The following is a 23,572-nucleotide window of genomic DNA, read 5'->3' as shown; positions in this document are numbered from 1 at the left end:
AGCACTTATGAATAGTAAGACAGTATTACATATAATTATCTTAATCTAATTATCAGAGCAATTTATTGATGTTGTAAATATTATTCCATATATAATACTAATGAATATAATTCATAGATCAAATTTAATACTAAAACTTTCACAAAATATAGTCATACAAAAAAAAAATGTATAAAAAATACTAGTCTAGATTGTTTCTAGAATAAATTCTAAATGTCAAACAAATATAATAAAAACAACAAAGGAAATACATGCATTGGAATATCCATTTCATCATCATTATTCAAATATAATAAATAATTAATCATTTCGAATCACAATTAATCCCACGTTGTTTTATCATTCATGTAGTCTTGTGTGGTATAATAAGCTTTAGAAATAAGTTTACGCTTTACATGATTCTTAAATTTATTAATGTTGCATTATACGAAAACGATTATACCCGATTTTTATATTACTTACTTTAAAAACCGACTTGTATTTAGTAAGTAGTAACTAAATCCCTTAATAAGTAGCACTGAAGCACACCACAAAAAGTAAAACACGTATCACAAACACCCATCATATAGAACACCAAACCGATCAAATGGTGAGTCTAAACAGAAAAACCACACAAACCGTCACCGTATCGTATTCTCAAGTTGGCAATACGTCTCTGTTAATCCCGTGCTGAAATAATAATAATAATTCAGCCTATATACGTCCCACTGCTGGGCACAGGCCTCCTCTCATGCGCGAGAGGGCTCGGGCTATAGTCCCCAATGCGGATTGGGGACTTGACATACACCTTTGAATTTCTTCGCAGATGTATGCAGGTTTCCTCACGATGTTTTCCTTCACCGAAAAGCTAGTGGTAAATATCAAATGATATTTCGTACATAAGTTCCGAAAAACTCATAGAAATAGAAATGTGAAATAACCATTCGCGTTTTTTCGTATCCAATTATACCGAACGACTACCTATAAGTACATAATAGATACGATAATCAGTCCGATAATTCGTATCGAATTATCCGATCTGGCAGTTGTCGACGCATCGTTCGTCAGTTACCCGCCGATATAGCGACATCTATCGGATATTTTTGAATTTATTAACCGAACCACTGCAGTGCGCTCCATGTTTTCGGCAATATGTAATGTATACTAACACTAGACGTAAAATAAGTAGGTACTAACATGGTTATGTAATTTTGGCAATTTGTTATATTTAATTTTAATTTTAATGTAATCAGAATATTGTTAAATTTTATTAATTAACTTATTTATTTAAATAATTTTTTGTAATGTATTATGTTTGCTTGTTTGTTGTATGATCCCAGATGGTCGAAATAAATGATAATTTAATTTAATTAACCGAAGGAACGCGAAGCATCTGTTTCAGCAGCCTGTGCACTTGAGGGGAGCAAGGCAGCGGAGCGGAGAGCGAGGTAAAAATACACCAATAGAATTGCATAATATCTCCGCTTCTCTTGCGCTGTTGGTGAATTTTTGCCTCGCTCACCGCTCCGCTACCTCGTTTCGCTCCAGTGGATAGACAGCCTTCAACTTGATCGAAAGCGCAATCGAATGTAGCCAACATGCAAATCGCTTACGCTCCGTAGCGACCGAGATGATACTGTCACTGTCGCACTAATATGGAAGAGTGATAGAGACACAAAGCGTTTCGTTGTCGTAGCGATAGCTATTGTCACCTTCGCTAAGCCGGCTGTTTTCCTTTACAGGTCACGTTTCTCAGTCTCCCTGTGAAATTTTGTAAGCAGGATTGATATTTCACAAATGATGTAGGTTTTTCAATCGACAGATCATACAGCAACTAGTTTAGATACCAGAATAAAATAAAAATATCATCTTTATTCATGTGAACATCAGAAAGGACGTCACTTTCAAAAATTGATTATATCTCAGAAGTGGGATAACACGAATGGCAACCTCCTGTGGGACTACTAGTTTAATCCGCGTTGTTTCATCGTTCACTAGTTTCCCGCCGATACAGCGACATCTATCGGAGGTTTATTCACCGGGCGATCAAAATGGGAAAAGAATGACCTAAACTCCAATATGCTTTAAAAGGTGGCGTCATCTATTTTTGATATGGCATCTCCGTACACCAGTTGAGTTTTCCTAGTCTAGTCGATAGTGAATAGCGACCCTGCCTACGAAGCAGGAGGACCTAGGTTCAGATTCTGGTAAGAGCATTTATTTGTGTTCATTAAAAATACTTGTTGCCGAGTTATGGATGTTTTATATTTATTAAAGTATTTATCTATATGTATATTTTATATATTCGCTACGTCCACGACTGTCACGCCACCTAGCATCCGCAAATCTAACGGAAAACGTACAATCACTTCATCTTATGAAACGTCCCCCAAACTCAAAAACCATTGAGTATATTTTCATACGGTTTTCACCTATCGATAGAACGATTCTCGAGGAAGGTTTAAATGTACAGTTTATTAAGGTTTTTTTGTAAAACTGGTTGAAATATGACGATGTTTGCTAACGATGTCGGAAAAAATCACGCAGTCTAGGAGCTTTACTCGAAAATGCTGCCTAATCCGTTTGAGCTATAACAACATAATGTATGGTAGGACTGTCACAGGAAGGTTAAGAAAACTTGAGTTTAAGCAGATATAACAAAACACGTGTACATTATTTTTTCCTGTTCTCAAACATATACTCAAACAAGCCATTAACTAGCAAGTTGCTTGAGCATCACTTTCTATAGGAGTTAGAAGATTTAGTAACTTTTTAGTACTTTGGAGGACAATTTCTCCCAATAGGTTGAGTTTGGGCAGCTAAAAAAAAATACGTGTCCGTTATTTTAGACTACTCTATAACATATATCAAAATGAATCAAATCGGAGTCGGACAGTTGGGTACCCTTCCTTGTCAGTGATACTTGCTCGCTCTTTCCTACTCATTCGAATGAGTCGGTCTAGCCGAACGAGTGAGACGACTAATAAAATAATGGTTCATTGATTAAAATCCCGAATGGCGTCGTTTCTGCTTAATGGAATTTATTTAAACTTACCATAAACAACCCCAGGTACAGTGACGCTGGTTTCCGCTATATTCGTGGCTAAGACCACTTTTCTAACGTTCTTGTCCGCCATTTGAAATACTTTGATCTGCTTGTAGTGTGGCAGACTGCCATACATTGGTAGAATGGATAGATTCGCCGCTTGTACGCCGCTCGGGAACTGTTTTCTGTATTTGTTCTTTTCGTTGTTTTGTTCTGCGTATAGTTGCAAAGTTTCTAGGACTGTGAGTATTTCTTCCTGGAAAATTTAAAAGAATGATTAAACAAATATTTTTTTGACAAAACAAATATTTTTGGTACATACAAGCTTTTCTCGCTCGCTGTGATTTTCTTTCCACGGCCATCTAACCAGCCAATTCATAACTAGACAATTCTAAAAAACCCCATACACAATTAGGTTACGTTGTTTTATCACAGAGTTCCAATGGCTACCTCCTGTCTCCATCATCAGATCAGCTCGATGGTACCATAATATTGCATTGTCACCTGACTTACATATGTATGCAAATTTCCAGCTCAATCGGAAACCGGGAAGTGGGTCAAATTTTAGCTTGCAAGATTTGACCCGTACAGTCAGCCAAGAAAGTGGTTTACCACTTTTCGACTCTATTTATCAAGTAATAGAGTCGAAAAGTGGTAAACCACTTTCTTGGCTGACTCTTCTTCATCTTCTTCGCGTTGTCCCGGCATTTTTGCCACGGCTCATGGAAGCCTGGGGTCCGCTTGACAAATAATCCCAAGATTTGGCGTAAACACTAGTTTTTACGAAAGCGACTGCCATCTGACCTTCCAACCCAGAGGGTAAACTAGGCCTTGTTGGGATTAGTCCGGTTTCCTCACTATGTTTTCCTTCACCGAAAAGCGACTGGTAAATATCAAATGATATTTTCGTACAAAGTTCCGAAAAACTCATTGGTACGAGCCGGGGTTTGAACCCGCGACCTCCGGATTGCAAGGCGCACGCTCTTACCGCTAGGCCACCAGCGCTTCGCGTAGCATAGCGTCTTTAACATTTCGTACAAGTTATATGGCTCGAAATGGAACTTTACGATTACTCCTTAAATATTCATTTAAATTGTATGGTGTTTAAATTGTAGGGTCGGCACCGCGCATGTGACTCCTCTGGAGTTGCAGGCGTACATAGGCTACGGAGACTGCTTAGCATCAGGCGGGCCGAATGCTTGTTTGCCACCGATGTAGTATTAAAAAAAAACAGTCGTGGTATTAAAAATGACTGTAATATTTACCTGTGAAGTAAGAAAAGCCAGTATATCTCCAAAAGGCTCGTTTTCGTGTATCTTGATGACTGTATCTACTGTAGCTTTCACGTAGTCCGGTACTGGTTCTGGAACGTGACAATTTTTAATTAAAAATATGTACTCAAGTGTAAAAAATATGAGTGCAAACAAGTTGCTCAAAAATATGTCCCATAGCGTCGTCGCGTCAGTGTCGCGCGGCGCGTCGTAGTGTGCGAACGTCGATTACGCTCAGAGCGGTGAGGACAATGACCTCCCATGTGTTGAAGTGTGTGAACTGTAACTTAGTCATTAACGAGGCGCTATCGTTTATCCAGAACAAATGTGATGTTATGGACGAAAACAGTTTGATTCGTTTGTGTGCTACGGCCTTCAAACCAGAGGAAATAAGTGCAGCTAAAAGTTTATTGTTTGAATCGGTAAAAACAACAAGAAGAAATGTAGGTCGCAAAGGAGAGGGCAAAATCCAGCGGGAATTGGAGGATATAATATTGCTGGTTAAAGAAGTTGACCCAGAAGAATTGCCAGTCTTTGTCGCCCGCGACCTACACAAACTACCCCCTGTTACTTTCGATCATCTGGACGCGACGAGGTTGTTGAGGGATTTAATCGCTATGAAAAACGAGATCGAGACTATTAAAGATACATATGTTTGTATGGATCAGTTTCTGAAATTAAAAAATGAAGTCAGTAACCTGCAGCATTCGTCGGTAGTCAACAAATTTCAACTCGATAACGTAAATAAGAAACGGGGTGCAAACATGGCCACAGCAAGCTATGAATGTGATTATGACAGTGGCCCTATAGGGTTCGTGCAGATTTCACAAGATTTATCGTCTAGTGACGGCGCCAAAGGTAACTTGGGCATAATGAACGAAAACTCGTCATTGCAGCGAGCGCAGGCGCAACAGCCAACGTTTACCACGCATGAATCAGCGTCGCCGCGCGATAATCAACCTTCTGTACCGCGGTCGACTAGCGTCGAACGTGAAGTTCAACCGCAAAAAGATGTCACCGAGCCGTTAGCGAGTTATGCCGGGCGTGTAGGTACAAAGAGTGTGACGACGAACGGTCAGCTGACCCAGCGCGCGTTGAATGACAATGTTGATAAAGATCAAGATTGGGAGACTGTGCAGCGAAAGAGATACAAAAATCGTTTTGAAACCAAAAATGGTACTTGTACAGAGGTGAACGGAAATTTTAAAGCGGCGAACATCAGTATACCTCTTTTTATTGATAATGTACATAAGGACACATGTGAAAGTGATATAGTATCTTACATAAAGAATAAAACGAGCGTAGAAGTCACTCTGTACAAAATAAATTCGAAGCAACAGAAAAAACACGACTGTTATAAAATGTTTGTACCTAAACATAAACTGAGCCTGTTTATGGATTGTAATATATGGCCCGACGGCATAACTTTCCGCCGTTTTATCGAATTTCGTAAGCGTGAAAGCGCTAGATTAAAATCAGATTCTGTGCAGCCTAATTTAAATGTTGATGAATAGTACAACTGACACAGCAAAATTGATTAGTTTTAATTGTAAGTCCTTCAGGAGATCCATAGACTGTGTAAGAATGCTGAGTCTAAAGGCAGACCTTATTGCCCTTCAAGAAACTTGGATGCTGGAGTCAGAAATTCCGGAGCTCGGTACTGTGAATAGTGACTACAGTTATTGTGGAAAATCGGCTGTGGATATTTCAAGTGGCATCTTAAGAGGGCGAAAATATGGCGGAGTTGCCCTGCTGTGGAGAACGAGTAAGTTTAATAACGTATCAGTTATTAAGTGTGAAAGTGATCGCATTATAGCAATTAAGGCCTGTTTGCCGGGTCAGACAATATTGTTTTTTTCGGTATATATGCCTACGGACTCGTCTGATAATTTAATCGAATACGTTCAGTGCTTAAGTGAAATTGTGGCTATAATTGACAATAACAATATCGAAACCGCTTATATTTTGGGAGATTTTAACTCACATCCTGGAGAACTATTTGGAAATGAAATGCTAAACTTTTGTAAGGAGCAAAATTGGGACTGTGTTGATTTTACAATGTTAGGGTTAAATTCCGGTACATATACATTTGTCAGCGACGCGCATGGCAGCCGTAGGTGGCTCGATCACTGCTTGGTCACTCAGGCGGCGATCAAGTCGGTACTGTCGGTTAAAGTGCACTATGACGTCTACTGGTCAGACCACTTCCCGTTAGAGATACTCTGTAACTTAAAGTCAGTCTGTGTAACTTCTAAACCGCCGCCCGTTATGACTAACAAGATCCTATGGGGCGAGAGGAGCTTAGAACAAATAGAAGTGTATACAAATTTTTGTTGTGATGGGTTACGGGGTATTGAGTTTCCACAGGAATTCAGTTTATGTGCTGATAGCATGTGTAATAATAAAAGTATAGCGCACACAGCTGAAATTGACAACTTTTATAAGACGATTGTAACCACTATGCAGGAGGCCGCTGTGTTTAGTCATACGGGGCGTGCGGGAGCAGGTAAACCTAGCCTTGGCCGCCACATCGCTGGCTGGAATAGGTATGTACGTGACGCTCACCGGGACGCCAGGCACAAGTTTCTGACGTGGGTGTGGTACGGCCGGCCCGCTAATGGTAATATTTATAATGATATGTGTGAGTCTAGAAAAGTGTTTAAACAGAAATTAAAATATTGTCAAAATAACCAAGACTTAATTAAAATGAATATTTTAGCGTCAAAGCATAAAAATAAAGATTTCAAAGGATTTTGGAGGGAAACAAAAAAGTTAAGCCCTAAACCGGGCGTCCCCGTGAGCATCGACGGCATTGGTGACCCTAAAGGTATAGCAAATATGTTCAGGTGTCATTTTCAGGTGGAATCGCCACTTAAAGATGTTCACAATGATGTTGAGGCCGTGGTGTCGGGGGTGCCTGAGCGTGTCTCAGCAAAAGAAGTTGCTCTTATAATGAAAAGTATGACAAGAGGCAAGTCACCCGGACACGATGGCCTGAGCATCGAACACTTTCAACACGCGGGGCCACACCTCCCGAGATTGCTAGGGTTGCTGTACACGTTATGTGTTCGTCATTCCTACTTGCCCAGTGAACTAATGATGACGGTCGTGGTACCTATAGCTAAAAATAAAACTGGAGATGTTTCAGATAAATGCAACTACCGGCCGATCTCATTAGCGACAACTGCGTCCAAGGTGCTTGACGCTATGCTTGAGAGACAACTTAAAAAACATATAAATCTACACGATGCACAGTTCGGGTTTAGACCCGGGCTGTCGACTGAGAGTGCCATTTTGTCCCTCAAGCATGTCGTTAGGTACTACACGGACAGGAACACGCCTGTTTATGCTGCATTTCTTGATTTGTCTAGGGCATTTGACCTGGTTAGGTATGATATTCTGTGGTCTAAACTAGTTAACACCGGTGTGCCAGGTGAACTGGTAAATATTTTTAAATATTGGTATGCTCATCAAACTAACCGGGTCAAATGGCTAAACGAACTTTCTGATGAGTACGGGTTGGAGTGCGGAGTGAGACAAGGGGGGTTGACGTCTCCTTCGCTTTTCAACCTGTACGTAAACCAGCTGATCGATGAGCTGAGTAGCACTGGAGTCGGCTGCTCAATTGACGGACATATTGTCAACAGTATTAGTTATGCAGACGACATGGTGCTACTTAGCCCATCGATTTCAGCACTCAGAAGGTTGTTGAGAACTTGTGAAGAGTATTCTAAGTTGCACGGCCTCCTTTACAATGTAAAGAAAAGTGAGCTTGTGATTTTTCATCCAAGGAGTCGAAAAGTGACGACTATGCCCCCAGTGCTGCTCAATGGTGTAGGCCTCGCCAGAGCTAAGCAATTTAAGTACCTCGGCCATGTGGTGACCGAGGACTTAAAAGATGATAGCGATATTGAGAGGGAAAGGAGGGCGCTGGCGGTTCGCTGCAACATGTTGGCCCGCAGGTTTGCACGATCTAGCATTGAAGTAAAGATTACTCTCTTTAAAGCCTTCTGCCAAACTTTATACACGTGCAACCTGTGGGTTAATTACACGCAGCGAGCCTTTAACGCCCTCCGTGTACAATATAACAATGCGTTCAGGGTGTTGTTGGGGCTCCCGCGCTACTGCAGCGCCTCAGCAATGTTTGCGTACGCGCACACGGAGGGGTTTGGCGCGGTGATTCGTAAACGTATCGCATCACTCATGCGCAGGGTGCGCGGGAGCCACAACACCATCCTGAGGGTCATAAGCGAGAAAACGGACTGCCCCATTCTGGGACACTGGGTTCGAACGCATGCGCAAGTGCCGGGTGTTCCAGGGGGGGGCAGATACTTAAACTAAATTATTATTATTGTTATTTATTACTTTTATTTGGCATGTACAATACTAACATAGCTTAAGTGTTATGTAATTATTATTAATACTCACTATGGATTCTGTCTGAAATAAACGAATTTTTTTTTTTTTATAGCTATTAAGTGCTGATGGCCTAGCGGTAAAAGCGTGCGCCTTGCAATCCGGAGGTCGCGGGTTCAAACCCCGGTTCGTACCAATGAGTTTTTCGGAACTTATGTACGAAATATCATTTGATATTTACCAGTCGCTTTTCGGTGAAGGTAAACAACGTGAGGATATTTTTGAGTAAGATGCGTGGACCCATATTTTTACACTTGACTGTACAATGCCACTCCCTCAGTTGACTCCCATTGGCTAGACAACTTTAAGTATGCTACCAATAGCTATGCCCTTTTTGTTTGACTTTTTTCGATTTTTTGATTATCAAAAGAGAAACTGGTTTCATAGAAAAAAGTATCCAAATATTTAATCCGATTCCGATCTATGTCGGATCCGATATCAGATGTCGCATGAGATATAATAGAGAGCTTTTCAGTCGAGTACCGTGTTTAGGCAACGAAGCTTGCTGAGTTGCCTAAGTAAGGTACAAGATTGAAAAGATTTATTATATTACTATTGTATACAATACTTTTTCTACGAGTCATCTAAAATAATACCTTTTTTTACTATAAAATCTAAATAGAAATTGGTAAGTATCTCAGTAGACAAAAATGTAGTACAAAAGACATAAACGCGCGAAGTACCGTTTAGTATTTTCTATGGGAGCACGGCGGCACGTGATTGGTAATTTTTTATAGTTGAATACATGAAAAGTACGCAATATAGTTTGATATACGAAATCTTAATTCAACCATTACAATCGACGAGTGGAAAAAACAAATAAAACAGGTATTTTTTTTGTTAATTAACGTCTTAAATTACTAATCTAACCTAAATAACATACTACACTAGAAATTCACTCCGCGACCCCCCGACGCAAATGTGCCCATGACGCTCGCCGCGTTGCCACGTTGAAGGGCTATGGATAACCTTTGCATCAGGCAGGTCCCCGAGCGAGGATGCAACGTCTCCCTCGCACGCGTCTCCCCACTCCCTTGCACACACACCAGCACCCAGCGGTTTCTACACCAAGCGGGACAAATAAATAGTTCGCAAGAACCTCATATTTCTTCTGCTTGCGAACCAAATTACATACTTATAATTTTTTTAAAGCTTGTAACTCTAACGTCAAACGAAGGGACAAAACTGTGGTTAATTGGAACGACGTTTCTTAATTGGAGCTACGCGAAAAAATAGTGTATGATTTTTCCGTCCCAACCCATACAATTAAGAAAAATTGAGAATAGATGGCGGACACGAACTGGAACTCTGAGAACATGAGCACAAGTGTAGTGCTTCTTCTCGCACGGTTACTCTAAACTATTACTACTACAACAATCGGGATACTTGCAGGTACTCTGACCTAACCAGTTCATTACGATGCGTCCTCGTTGACGGCCTCAACCCAAGTGAACGAGCCTGTCCAACATTTACCGTGTCCCCACCACTTGCTAAAACTGCCGTGTTGCCAACAGTATAATGTTATTTTCCCAACTACCCCTGTATTAATCGGGGTAACATAATAATGTTGTCGGAGTATAATTATTATTTAACTGCTATCTTAAATGTAAACATAAAATAAATCATGACACAAGCAAAAAGATTTCCTTATATGTGAAGTGAAAAGCAGTACTTATGTGCCATATGGTAGCAAAATTATTTCCACCTTGGGCGCCATCTAAGAGATCAAAGGCCAAAGGTATGGCGGCATCGTTTCGAGCGATGGCGCCACATCCTTGCCGATGCCCGGTAAGATGGCGCCACTTTTTGATATTTAAGAAATTCAACATACACCGTGGGCCAATTAAACCCGACAGATTTCAAAGGTGTATTCATGACCGCATTTAGAGACTAAAATGTCATACAATGTTTTCTGAAATCGGTCTTGTTTTAGAGATAATGACAATTTCTGTGAAAATTTGTTTCTTTTATAACTTAATCAAAAACGCCTTTTTAGCTGTGACGCTGCCACTATGGGACTTGGTTTAGACATACCTACTGACAGATATTAAAGTAAACTCGCAATTTTCGTCTGTAAATAAAAAAAAAACTTTACTTATTCGTTGTAATGATTTTTTTTCACCAAGGTGTAAAAATAAATAACGTGTCGTGTGCAGAAAACGCGAAAGCAAATTTTATTTCGCCAAAAAAAAAATTGTTTTTGGCGAATATGGCCAAAACACATATAACATTTTATGCTCCTTACGACCTCAGGAATGCGTGGTTAAAATCTGTCGGGTTTAATTGGCCCACGGTGTATAGGGACCGTGCGCGCTGCCATCTTGTGGCCTGAATCGGAACCATAAACATGCACATGTACACGTCACGTGTTTTTTTGTGCATAGTAAGTGCTGCCATCTTGTGGGCTACATCGGAACAATAAACATCACATTTACGCCTCGCGCCAAAAATCCGCCGGCTCCTGTGCTGCCTCCTACAGTTCATGCACGCTCCCTATATCAGTGAAACAATAAGAATCTAAGTAAAATGGCGTTCTAAAAGTTTTAATCATGTGTCGAAAGATGGCAGTCAATTTAATGTGGCTACAAAATTTTCTTTGACATTTCACCTCTTGAATTTCAAATTATCTTTGGTTGGTATGAAGAACTAATCGCGCTCAGTCGTTTTCTGTTCTGGGTGTTTCAATAAAAAAAACTTTTCTACCTTGGATATAAAAAACTTTTCTACCTTGGATATAAAAAACTTTTCTACCTTGGGTATAAAAAACTTTTCTACCTTGGATATAAAAAACTTTTCTACCTTGGATATAAAAAAACTTTTCTACCTTGGGTATAAAAAACTTTTCTACCTTGGGTATAAAAAACTTTTCTACCTTGGGTATAAAAAACTTTTCTACCTTGGGTATAAAAAACATCAATCGGGTGAGTCCGGCCCTGCATAGACATGATGACAGAGGTGGAAGGTTTCTCCCTCTCTCTCTTATCTGTCAGATTGAAGAAGTCCTTCAGGAATTCAGCATCCATGGTGGCGGATGACACGACGATCTTCAGGTTTTTGCGTTTCTGAAAAATATTTAAAGTGCGTTGGGGTTATTTCGATATATGTATGTCATTTTCGACGACCGGTCTGGCCTAGTGGGTAGTGACCCTGCCTACGAAGCTGATGGTCCCGGGTTCAAATCCTGGTAAGGGCATTTATTCGTGTGATGAGCATGGATATTTGTTCCTGAGTCATGGGTGTTTTCTATGTATTTAAGTATTTATAAATATTTATATATTATATATTATATCGTTGTCTATGTACCCTCAACACAAGCCTTATTGAGCTTACTGTGGGAGTTAGTCAATTTGTGTAATAATGTCTTATAATATTTATTTATTTATTTTTTATTTATTGTATTGCACTTAAACAGGTTAACATAAAACAGACAAAACAAAACAAAAAAAAAACTTATGTACAAAGGCGATCTTATCCCTAAAAGGGATATCTTCCAGCTAACCTTTGAGAAAATGCGAAAGGATCAAACACCAACAGCTTTTACCTGTTTAAGTACTGTACAAATTAATATGAACACATACATTTGGGAGAGTTGAAAGTAATGTTCGTGACAGACAAACATTGTCCAATTTCCTATCATTAGAGGAAAAGTCATCGATTTTAAATAAATAAATATTATAGATCATTATTACACAAATTGACTAAGTAGTAGTAGTAAACTCTTTATTATACAAAAATACATAATCAAAGTAACATACAATTAGTAAGAAGTACGACGGCGAACTTATCCCTTTGAGGGATCTCTTCCAGCACCCCAGTAAGCACAAGAAGGCTTGTGTTGTGGGTACTTAGACAACGATAAATAAAAAATAATAAATACTTAAATACATAGAAAACACCCATGACTCGGAAACAAATATCCGTGCTCATCACACAAATAAATGCCCTTACCGGGATTTGAACCCAGAATCATCGGCTTATAGGCAGAGTTATTATCTACGAGGCTAGACCGGTCGCCAGCCTTGCAATTTTACAAGCTTTTGTTTAGTTTCCCCTGTCCCGTTGTCTGTCTGTCTGTAATCAAATCATGCAAGTTACTTTTACTAAGTTAATTTTTAGAATGAAACTTTATATAAATAACAAAAACCGGCCAAGAGCATGTCGGGCCACGCTCAGTGTAGGGTTCCGTAGTTACTCTTCCGTCACAATAAGCTAAACTGGAGCTTAAAGTATAGTAAATTGTTAACCAAGGGATGAAACGGTACCTTTCACCTGAGTTAAACAAATTTGCATAATCAGTACCTAATTAAAATAAGTCTTTTTACTATGAAGGGAAAACTTTTTGCGATAACTCAAAAACAGCTAAACTGATCATGTCCGCTATAGTTTTCATTTAATGTCTTTTTTAAGCTCTACTTCCACGATTTTTTTCATATTTTTTGGACCTATGGTTCAAAAGTTAGAGGGGTGGGGACACATTTTTTTTTTCTTTCGGAGCGATTATCTCCGAATATATTCACTTTATCAAAAAAATTTTCTTGAAAACCCCCATTAGTTTTGAAAGACCTTTCCAACGATACCCCACACTCTAGGGTTGAAGCGAAAAAAAAATTTCACCCCCACTTTACGTGTACGGGAGGTACCCTAAAAAAAATTAAATTTTTAGATTTTATTGTACGACTTTGTCGGCTTTATTGATTTATATATCCATGCCAAATTTCATCTTTCTAGCACTAACGACCACGGAGCAAAGCCTCGGACAGACAGACAGACAGACAGACGGACATGGCGAAACTATAAGGGTTCCGTTTTATGCCATTTGGCTACGGAACCCTAAAAAAAGATGCTTACTTTAGCTATTTTCTTAAGCAGACCCATCAGCACATCCGTCATTTGTGATCTCTCGTGAACCTGAAAAGCATAAATACTTCCTTAACTTCGGGGTATGACTAAGTACATTTAAGGAAATTGAATGGCATTGTTTTTTTTTTTTTTTTGTAAAAAGTATTAATAGTATTTTAGAAACAACAAGCGGTGGTGGCCGAGTGGATATGACGTCCGACTTTCAATCCGGAGGTCGCGGGTTCAAATCCTGGCTTGTACCAATGAGTTTTTCGGAACTTATGTACAAAATATCATTTCATATTTACCACTAGCTTTTCGATGAAGGAAAACATCGTGAGGAAACCTTCATACATCTGCGAAGAAATTCAAAGGTGTATGTGAAGTCCCCAATCCGCATTGGGCTAGCGTGGGGACTATAGCCCGAGCCCTCTCGCACATGAGAGGAGGCCTGTGCCCAGCAGTATCATCTTACGAGTACATTATATCAATAAACTTGAGTTCATCTTCGGTAGTCAGGAAGTCTCTCCAATCTAACCTCTGACATAGGTTTTTCTATGGGAGACAAATTTCTGTAAAAATCGCAAATACACATTAACGGAAATTCCATGTAACTACCTCAAAGTGAAGTCAAATAAAAAAAGTGCAATATCGAACATAAGACAATTTAATAATATGTTAAGTAGCTTATCAAACTTAAAGAAAAAAACTATGTGTAGTAAAAAACAGAAGACGAACACTTCAATTCGCCCTTTTATTTTAAATACGATTGTATTTAATTGTATAGAATAGTATGTACGGATTACTACAAAAATGCACTACTTAAAATTTATCACTAAAGTCAAGACACACGGTTAAGGCCGCGGGTTCAGCGGCAGAAATTGCCGCCAAAAATAAGCGTGCCAAGTACTCCGGGTTAGAATAGAATAGAAGAAATTTATTCAGAAAACGCTTAAGTTTAAGTAATACATGAGACGACAGAATCAATTTATTATTAAGCGTCACTGAAAAGGTCTCCACTCAGCTTAATGTCAAGATACCACCTAAGGGTCTCGACGCTGGTCTTCCGTGGAAACCTTTCCGAGAGAGCACAGCTACACGCTAAAGTACCAAATTTTATATATTTAAGTTTAGGTTACAGGGGGCGTACGATTTTGTGCCCATTGCTGTCGAGACAGCCGGACCCTGGTGCAGCGAGGCGTCCGAATTGTTCAGGGAACTGGGTCGGCGGCTGAGGGAGAGGGGGAACGATCCCCGTTCTGGGTCTTGGCTTGTCCAACAGGTCTCCATCGCCATACAGCGTGGCAGCGCTGCGAGTGTGATGGGGACTTTTGGACAGGGCATGTCACAGGACGGGCTTTACGTTAGTTAAGTAATTTTAAGTTTGTGTTTGTATAGTGGTGCTTATTTTTTTTTTGTAATATGTTTTATTTAAGTTTTTTGTGTAATGATTTCTATTGATTATTAAAAAAGAATTAATGGTGTTATAAAAAAAAAATTAGAGAAATTATCACTAAATAAAATGATCCACATAATGTGCTGCTACTTTTCTGAACCACTCCTTATGATTAGGGATACACCATACACCATTTATGCATGGGAGCAAACTTTTTTCTACTGCGTTACCGTACAAAATGTAACTTTTATCTGATCAAGTTGTTTTTATGTGTATATACTATAAGAGTAAAATAAAACCAGGCAAGTGCGAGTCGGACTCGCGCACGAAGGGTTCCGTACCATTATTTATAAAAACGGCAAAAAAATTATGTTTGTTGTGTGGGAGCCCCCCTTAAATATTTATTTTATTCTGTTTTTAGTATTTTGTTGTTATAGCGGCAACAGAAATACATCATTTATGAAAATTTCAACTGTCTAGCTATCACGGTTCATGAGATACAGCCTGGTGACAGACGGACGGACGGACGGACGGACAGCGAAGTCTCAGTAATAGGGTCCCGTTTGACCCTTTGGGTACGGAACCCTAAAAACAACATGTTTTTTGAAAAATCGATATTCCTTTGCTAGGGACACTAAATCAGTGTTCTAAAAATTGTTTCACCCACTTACACATGACATGAACCATTTAATTTTTTATAGGAATGTTGATTAAGGTCGATCATAACAAAGCTATTCATTATAATCATATGAGATCATCTACAGTGGCGATGACATGTTCAAATTAATAATATTTTACAGTACATATGGTGCTACTTTACCGCACTAGTGCGCAAATTAACATATTACGTTACTGTGTCAAACATATAAAGGGCCATATGTACTGTAAAACGTTGTACGATACATGTGCAAATAGATAATTTGCAACTCGTGTCGATTTAAAACACTCCCTTCGGTCGTGTTTTAATTTATCGCCACTCGTTTCGAATTTCCTATTTTTCACACTTGTATCGTAATGTACTAATTTAATCGTCTTCACTTAAGCGTTTGTATTTTAGCGGTAAGGCGTACGACTTATAAGCGCCGCGGTCGCGGGCTCGAATCTCGTGTCAAAATTCATAATTTTCTAATAAGGCCCCTACGAGCGGGTACACTTGCCTTAGGGCCTGTTTACATTATTGATTAGCGTTTAGTATGAATTTTCACATTTGCTACTGAACGCAAGTACTATCTCGGACGATTGATGTTTAGTGTATAAGATTTTTTTTTAACTAATGTGGTGCTGGGTGTAGATGATTTTGCAATAAACGTTTTTCTATTCTATTATATTCTAAATGTCATAGTTTTCAATTGTTTCGTGGATTTAAACATAATGTCTGTGTTACAATAACACAATTAATTACTTTTTATGAAAAATGTACATGTTATTTCTGCCCAGCTTGACATCAGCACACTATGCAACGACATACTTACCGAAGTGGAGAGCTGCCGTAGGGAAAATTTCCTCAGCAGTGAGGGACCGACTTAGAGGAAAAAAAAATTAACTGTGCCAATCAGATTCCTTAAATGTAACAGAAATTATAAAATAATAATAATAATTTAGCCTATATAGGCCACAATACTGGGCACAGGCCTCCTCTCATGTGCGAGAGGGCTCGGCCTATAGTGCTCACGCTAGCCCAATGCGGATTGGGGACTTCACATGCACCTTTGAATTTCTTCAGGTTTCCTCGCGATGTTTTCCTTCACCGAATAGCTAGTGGTAATTGTCAAATGATATTTCCTAAATAAGTTACGAAAAACTCATTGGTACGAGCCAGGATTTGAACACGCGACCTCCGGATTGAAAGTCGGACGTCATATCCACTCGGCCACTACCGTTTTTTTAGAAATAAACGGAGTTTAAAAAAACACCGTGTATGATGTGTAAAGTCTAAGACAAATTCGAGCTCAGAAAGTGACAGCTAATGTATCTAGATGACGCTGCACGGTTCAAAGGTTGACGTTTGACAATACAGTTACAATAAAACATGGCGCCGTACAGCGCCATCTTCAGATGTAAAACTCAAGGGCATAATTGGGTACTTGACCTTGACACATGTTGAATATAATAACAAAATTTAGTTAAATGGATAGAGAAAATGAGCCATCCATTATAAAAAAAGTGGAATTTAAAAAAATATATTGAGATTATAAAAAAATACAAGGCTCCAAAGTCTCAAAAAAACAATTTTTTTTGTTTTTCAGAAATAGAACGGAAAATGGTACCATTCGATTCCTTACATTTTATTGAAAAATAAATTATATGACAACTATACACATAAACGCAATATTTCAGGGTCAAAATGGCAATTTCCTTGATCTTCCATACATTTAGGACAGACTTATAATGCGACGTCACATCACATCATCATTTAGTTAAAGGCGTTTCAATCGTCGAGTGCGAGCGTCAGACTTTAACTCTCATTTCTGACCTTTGTGTTGCTTAAATGCCATGAGTCCTATAGACATTTGATCCTCAAGAAAATCAAAATCGTTTGACATTATTTACAGAAAACTGTCAAGTAGCCAATTTTATTATATTTGTTTTGACTTTGAATTTTTTTGCATTTTGTTTCGTGTATGTATATTTACCTCGTCCAAAACCACGACCGAATACTGCATTAAAAGAGGCGACGCGAACATTTCTCGCAGCAACACGCCCTCTGTCATGAACTGAAAACAAAAGATAAAAATAGTGTTTAAGTTTAGATGCTGAAAACATGGTAGATGGCGCTGATTTATCTGCTACTTCGCTCTATTAAGATTTTTCTACTTTTCTATTATTATAGAGTTAGTATAATTTCAATAAGTTTTTGGCAAAAATTTCATTTTTTGTACAAGCTTTTATCGCTGACTGTACTTTTTTTTCCACAGGCAACTAATACTCGTCGAGACAATTCTAAAAACCCCAAACACAATTAGGTTGCGTTGTTTTATCACCGAGTTCCTACGGCTACTTCCTGTCTCCATCATCAGATCAGCTTGATGGTACCATAATATTGTATTGCCACACGACTTACATATGTATGCAAATTTTCAGCTTCATCGGAAACCGGGAACTGGGTCAAATTTAACTTGCAAGATTTGTCCCATACATACTAATAGGGCAAGTTAAATAAAAGCTTGTTATAAGTGGGGTGATGGGATCATGTGAAATCGGGGGAAATTGGAGTTTATCGTAAACTAACCTTAACTTGCCTGAAATGGACCTTAAGGTCCTAAAATAGGTTTAAATTTAAATTATGCCTAATTAGTTGTTCAAGATTAAGCAGAAGAATTTGACATTCTGTAGAGAGTTTTTATGCTTAAATTAAAGTAAGCTTTTATTTAACCTGCCCTCTTAGTATGTATGTCTGTTAATGTGGGTCAAATATTGGAAGCTAAATTTTACCCACTTCCCGATTTCAGATTGAGCTGAAAATTTGCATACACATGTAAGTCGGGTGATAATGCAATATTATGGTACCATTAAGCTGATCTGATGATGGAAACAGAAGGTAGCGATAGGAACTCTGTGATAAAACAACGCGACCTAAGTGTGTTGGTTTTTTTAGAACTGTCTCGATAGGTATTAGTTATCTGTGGTAAGAAAAGTACAGTCAGCGATAAAAGCTCGTATCAAAATTATTTTTTTTGCTCAAACTCTTACAACTGCGCATAATTTTAATTTAAACCTATTTTCTTTACCTATATTAGTTCAATTGTTAAATTGAACAATCAACGCACTGCTGAACAATAACAAGTAAATTACGTTAAACGGTGATAAAAAGCTGGACATTTACTATTTATTAGCAGTTTTGGATGTCGTGGGAAATCAGAAGTTACGCTTTTAGCATCACTAAATTAAACTAAGGTATCTAATTGTAGAGTCAGCAGCAGTCAAGGTAAAATTGACATTAAAGTCGCGTGTACGTGGCTTAAAATTGCTTATTATGCTCTAAAGCATAAAGTAAAATCATCTATTACGACCCTTATTAACTTAGTCATAAAGTCCTGCATCTGCCATACTCGTACAAACCCGCACGCCCCAATACGGCAAAATAACCTAAAATATTGAATATTTTTGTATAATTTCCTCGCAATCGAAGTAAAAAGCAGAGTGTCAAGCATAAATGTCCATTTTATGCTCGACTATTGCCTCGGATAAAAATGGATCGCTTTATGCCCTTGTTGTACAATCTACCATTTTTACCTTAATCCGTTGAAAATTTTTCACAAGAACATAATTGTGACATTTTCTGTACACAGTTGTATTCTTAAGAGAATAAGAGAGTGCAGATCATTTTGAACATCCGCTTAGCTATTTTTTTACTGACTCCCGTTTCCTTCACACCCTGAAGTCAAAACTGGTATCCTGGTCGAATCTATCTTTCATTCGAATCGATTTTCGTACAAAAGTGATGCAAGCGATGCGATATAAAAACAAGGACGCAGCGTATACGAAAGGGTTAGCTCGAGTCAGGAATCGACTTTTCTCCTGCAGGTCGCAAGCCTCGCAAGGATTAACACTGGGCAAGGACGCTCCGGGCCTAAAGCTATGAAGCTCTACCTTCGGCCTCGGCTTTTGCAAGCGGATCCCTTTGTTTAACATAATTATTTAGTCATAAATGTAATGATAGTCAGATTATCATTAGTCATGATTCTGAAATCGTTAACTTTTCAGGATTTTCGTAAGGTTATCCTATAAATAGGTTAGGTTAGGTTTGTTTTATGCCAATCCTGAAAAGTTACACGTTTCTGAGAAAAACCAAATTATGACTAACGACAATACATTATGACTTAACACTTTATAGCAAACAATAGGGACGCCTTTGCATGACTTCTAACAAACTTACCACAATGCCAGTATTTGGTGAACGCAGACTAGTCATACCGGCTGCGTAGCCGACGCATTCGCCTAGCGGCTCGCCTGTTTCTTCTGCCACCCTGTAAATAAAATATTACAGTTAGTGAGTATCTAATATTATGATTTGCAAAAATTACGATTTTTATCAATGAAATCTGTACCGTAAAACCTATTAAAAAAAGTCCAAACTATGATACAAAATTAACTCCAATATCTTTATGTTGGCAAAATATTTTCATAAATAGAAGAAAAATTCAGATAAGATTACTCCAAATAGAATATGGGCCAATGCCCAAGGAGCATACATAGCGAAGCGGATAAGTTACGTATCAACTATCAATATACTTGGGACTATAACCGCGAAAATCGAAGTTCGCAAATTGCGTGCATCTTTCTCTGTCACTTTAATTACGCCTTCATTGGAGTAAAAGAGTAAGATCCCCGCAATTTGCGAATTTCGGTTTTCACAGTAGGCATTCTGTACCTGGCTGCAAGTGACGCTGCTGCCGCTACCCGTGGTTGTGTCACGCACACTTTATGTCCGATCTCGTGGAGGTACTGTAACATATTCAAAAAATAATATAAAATACCTAATAAGTAAAATAAACTATACGTCATAATACTATGAAAATATGAACTTTATAATGGATTGTCATGTATGTCAAAGTCGGCGCAGAGTTGGTTTAGGTAGATGGACTCTAGTACATTGTGCAACGATGTTACGCATTATTATCACGCATTCGATGTTACTCCAATGTGCCTCACCAAATGATGACTGATGTGTTAGGTAGTTTTGACATATCGACACATTTCTTATCAAAAGCTTGGGATACGATACAGGTACAGAATATCATTCAGATCGATCTGTCAGATGTGTCTGGCGGGGAAATCTGTCAATGTTGTGAATTTGGTACGAAGGTTTCTCAGGACAGAACTTCGGTAAACACATTTGTAGACATATATGTCATTGACACCTCTTTTACTTAGAGTCAGACCAAGCCAAGTGATTTTGATAGCCCAGCCTGTGCTAGTGCATCATGAGTCCATAGAAGTTTGACGTAAATAACACTTGGCTGTCAAAATCGCTGCCAACTTATCTTGGTCTGACTCTATTAACTATCTAGAATTTAACACTTAAACTAGCCAGAAAGTACAATATGCTGCAGAGATAACTGACCCCCCTGTATAGAACCTTGTTTGCAGCTTACTGTACCTCTTTTATGACTTAAATCGTGTATCAAGTTTTAAGGATTTATAGTTAGACCAATGCTTTATATGCGTGTGAGACGTGGACACTGACACAACGGGACAGCAGGCGATTGGAGGTCTTTGAAATGTGGTGTTGGCCGAGGATGCTAAGGATTATCTGGACAGAAAGGAAGACGAACGAAGAGGTACTGAGCATGGCAGGAGAGAAGAGATACTTGATAGACACAGTAGCTAACAGAAGGAGCAAGATGGTTGGCCACCAGATTCGGCACGACAGATTCTTTTTAAACATCTTGGAGGGCAAGATTGAGGGGAAAAGACGCAGAGGAAGGCCCAGGCTCACATATCTCAGCCAAATAAAAGATAAAGTTTCTGTCGTGTCGTACGAGGAACTTAAAAGGCTGGCCCAGCGAAGAGGAGGGTGGCGATTAGTCTAACGACAAGAGCATAGTTCTTGAATATTGATAATGATAAGTTAGACCAAGCTATTTTGGCAGCGGTTTTGATAGCACTGTGCAAGTGTTATTTCAAAAGTCCTATTTACATAGAAGTGTGACGTTTAAAATAACACTCGCACGTCGACTCGTGACGTGACGTGACGCATCTGTGCTATCAAAATGGCTGCCAATTAGCTTGTTCTAACTCTAGATATCATGATAACCATCGACAGATTTCGAATTAAAACCATATATTTCCAATAAAATCCAACAATTTTCCTTCCGAGGCCACGAATACTACAACCCATTAATTTCGTTACTACGACATGCAATGTAAAGCATATAATTTCCATATTTTCAAGCATGTCAGCTGTCAATATGTCATGTAAAAATTTAATAGTGTCGCGTGTCAATTTTCCCATGCTGAATTATTGATGCCACCAAAAACATTTCATGTAAAATTGACAGGCGCGCATGACGCGTTGGATTGTAATGAAACTTTGCATATACAATGACACGAGGTATATCTATGCCTGTAATAAGTTTATATAGTTCCCGCGTATAAAACAAACGAAATCGAGGACTTAAGAGTGAAAACAAGTTTTGTATGAAAAACTTAAATTCGCGGTATTCGAGGGTGCGGAGTATTAGGGTTGGCAACGTGCATGTGAGCGGTCCTCTGGAGTTGCAGGCGTACATAGGCTACAAAGACTGCTTACCATCAGGCGGGCCGTATGCTTGTTTGCCACCGACGTAGTATTAAAAAAAACTAATTACAGGCCAATATACTTTATCAAATTAGCCTCCATGACTACGTTAGTATGGAGAAGCGATCGTCCCCTATCGTCTAAACTCATTCAGCGCTAATCACGACACGTTGTCGTTTTTTTTTTTTTTTTAATTTATTTAGAAAACAAACAGCCTTTTACAAATATGTCTAGAGTAAATGAACTAAAAATAGTCCTAAAGTTTACACACATGTGCATTGTTTTGCCTCTACGAAGCATTTTCGCTACATACCGGGAAACTAATGTTAATCGTCCACAACGTAGCGCTATCGCTACAGCCGTAGCTCAGCGGTGAATGTGTCAGTGTGGGCGATGATATTGTGTTTATTTCCCATGGCGGTTATAGTTGCGTAATAACTGTCATCGTGGGCGTCATGGTCGAGTGGTTCGAGCGTTCGACTTTTAAGACGTCGCGGGTTTGATGCCTGGGGGCCTACCGCGAAAACCAAAATTCGCAAATTGCGGAGATCTTTCTCTTTTACTCTCACTAAGACGTGATTAGAGTGGCAGAGAAAAATGCCCGCAATTGACGAGCTTCGATTTTCGCGGTTATAGCCCTGCCTGATACAGCAAAAAAAACGGTGAGAACCAAGTGCGCAAAGATATTAATTTCAAAGTTACAAAAAAAAAACAACATTTTTTACCATAGACAAGCACGACTGGGGGACTTAAACTTAATGGTCATGAAATAGACAACATCTAAAAATCTTGCTTTTTTGAAAAAATGAAAATTGCTGATTTCTACTAAACCAGGAGCGAAAAAGGAGCTTCAGCAGGACGCGTTGGCTGACCGAGGTTGTTTCCTTTAGAGAAATTATGTGCAGGGTAAACGAAACATTTATAAGTGCAGTTATTCAGAATAGGTACTTGTGATATCGTTTATCGTAAAATGATAAGTTTATCAACTTAAATGAGAATTATGAGATATTAAGTATATAGCGTCGAGAACCACTCGAATCAAACATGCGCACACTAATAAACACTTCACATAGGTAACACTTAACATAAATAGATACCATATAGATAGGTAGTCTCACACAATAAACTGCACAATATTTTTTTGTCAAAAAATCATGACTGTACTTTTCTTTCAACAGGCAACTAATACTCGTCGAGGCAATCGGGTTATTTCAAATTTTTTGAAACGCTTGTATTACGTTCTATATTAACTAAAAGTTGCCCTAAAATTCGACTTTTATACTAAAAACGGCTTTAAATATGTTAAATTAACAAAATATATTTTGACGGATGCTTTCGCTCCCAAAACGCTCTTTAAAAATTGTGTGACGTCACAGTTTAAGGTT

The 23,572-nt window shown here is 38.7% G+C and overlaps 1 protein-coding gene across 1 annotated transcript in view; it reads right to left on the bottom strand.

Annotated features, from left to right (window-relative positions):
* LOC133531144 (probable ATP-dependent RNA helicase DHX35) overlaps positions 1 to 23,572 on the bottom strand; it is an 87,977-nt gene that overhangs the window by 35,953 nt on the left and 28,452 nt on the right. The window contains exons 3-9 of the mRNA XM_061869271.1: positions 20,319 to 20,392; positions 19,824 to 19,914; positions 17,581 to 17,661; positions 13,561 to 13,620; positions 11,609 to 11,774; positions 4,291 to 4,388; positions 3,035 to 3,281 (exon numbers count right to left, since the gene is read on the bottom strand). Of these exons, the coding sequence (XP_061725255.1) occupies positions 3,035 to 3,281; positions 4,291 to 4,388; positions 11,609 to 11,774; positions 13,561 to 13,620; positions 17,581 to 17,661; positions 19,824 to 19,914; positions 20,319 to 20,392 (817 nt within the window). The remainder of the gene's footprint in view (positions 1 to 3,034; positions 3,282 to 4,290; positions 4,389 to 11,608; positions 11,775 to 13,560; positions 13,621 to 17,580; positions 17,662 to 19,823; positions 19,915 to 20,318; positions 20,393 to 23,572) is intronic.

This window comes from Cydia pomonella, chromosome 24 (genome assembly GCF_033807575.1).
Source record: "Cydia pomonella isolate Wapato2018A chromosome 24, ilCydPomo1, whole genome shotgun sequence".
Taxonomy (NCBI): domain Eukaryota; kingdom Metazoa; phylum Arthropoda; class Insecta; order Lepidoptera; family Tortricidae; genus Cydia; species Cydia pomonella.
Note: the sequence above shows the minus strand (reverse complement) of the source record. Positions and strands in the feature narration are given on the sequence as shown.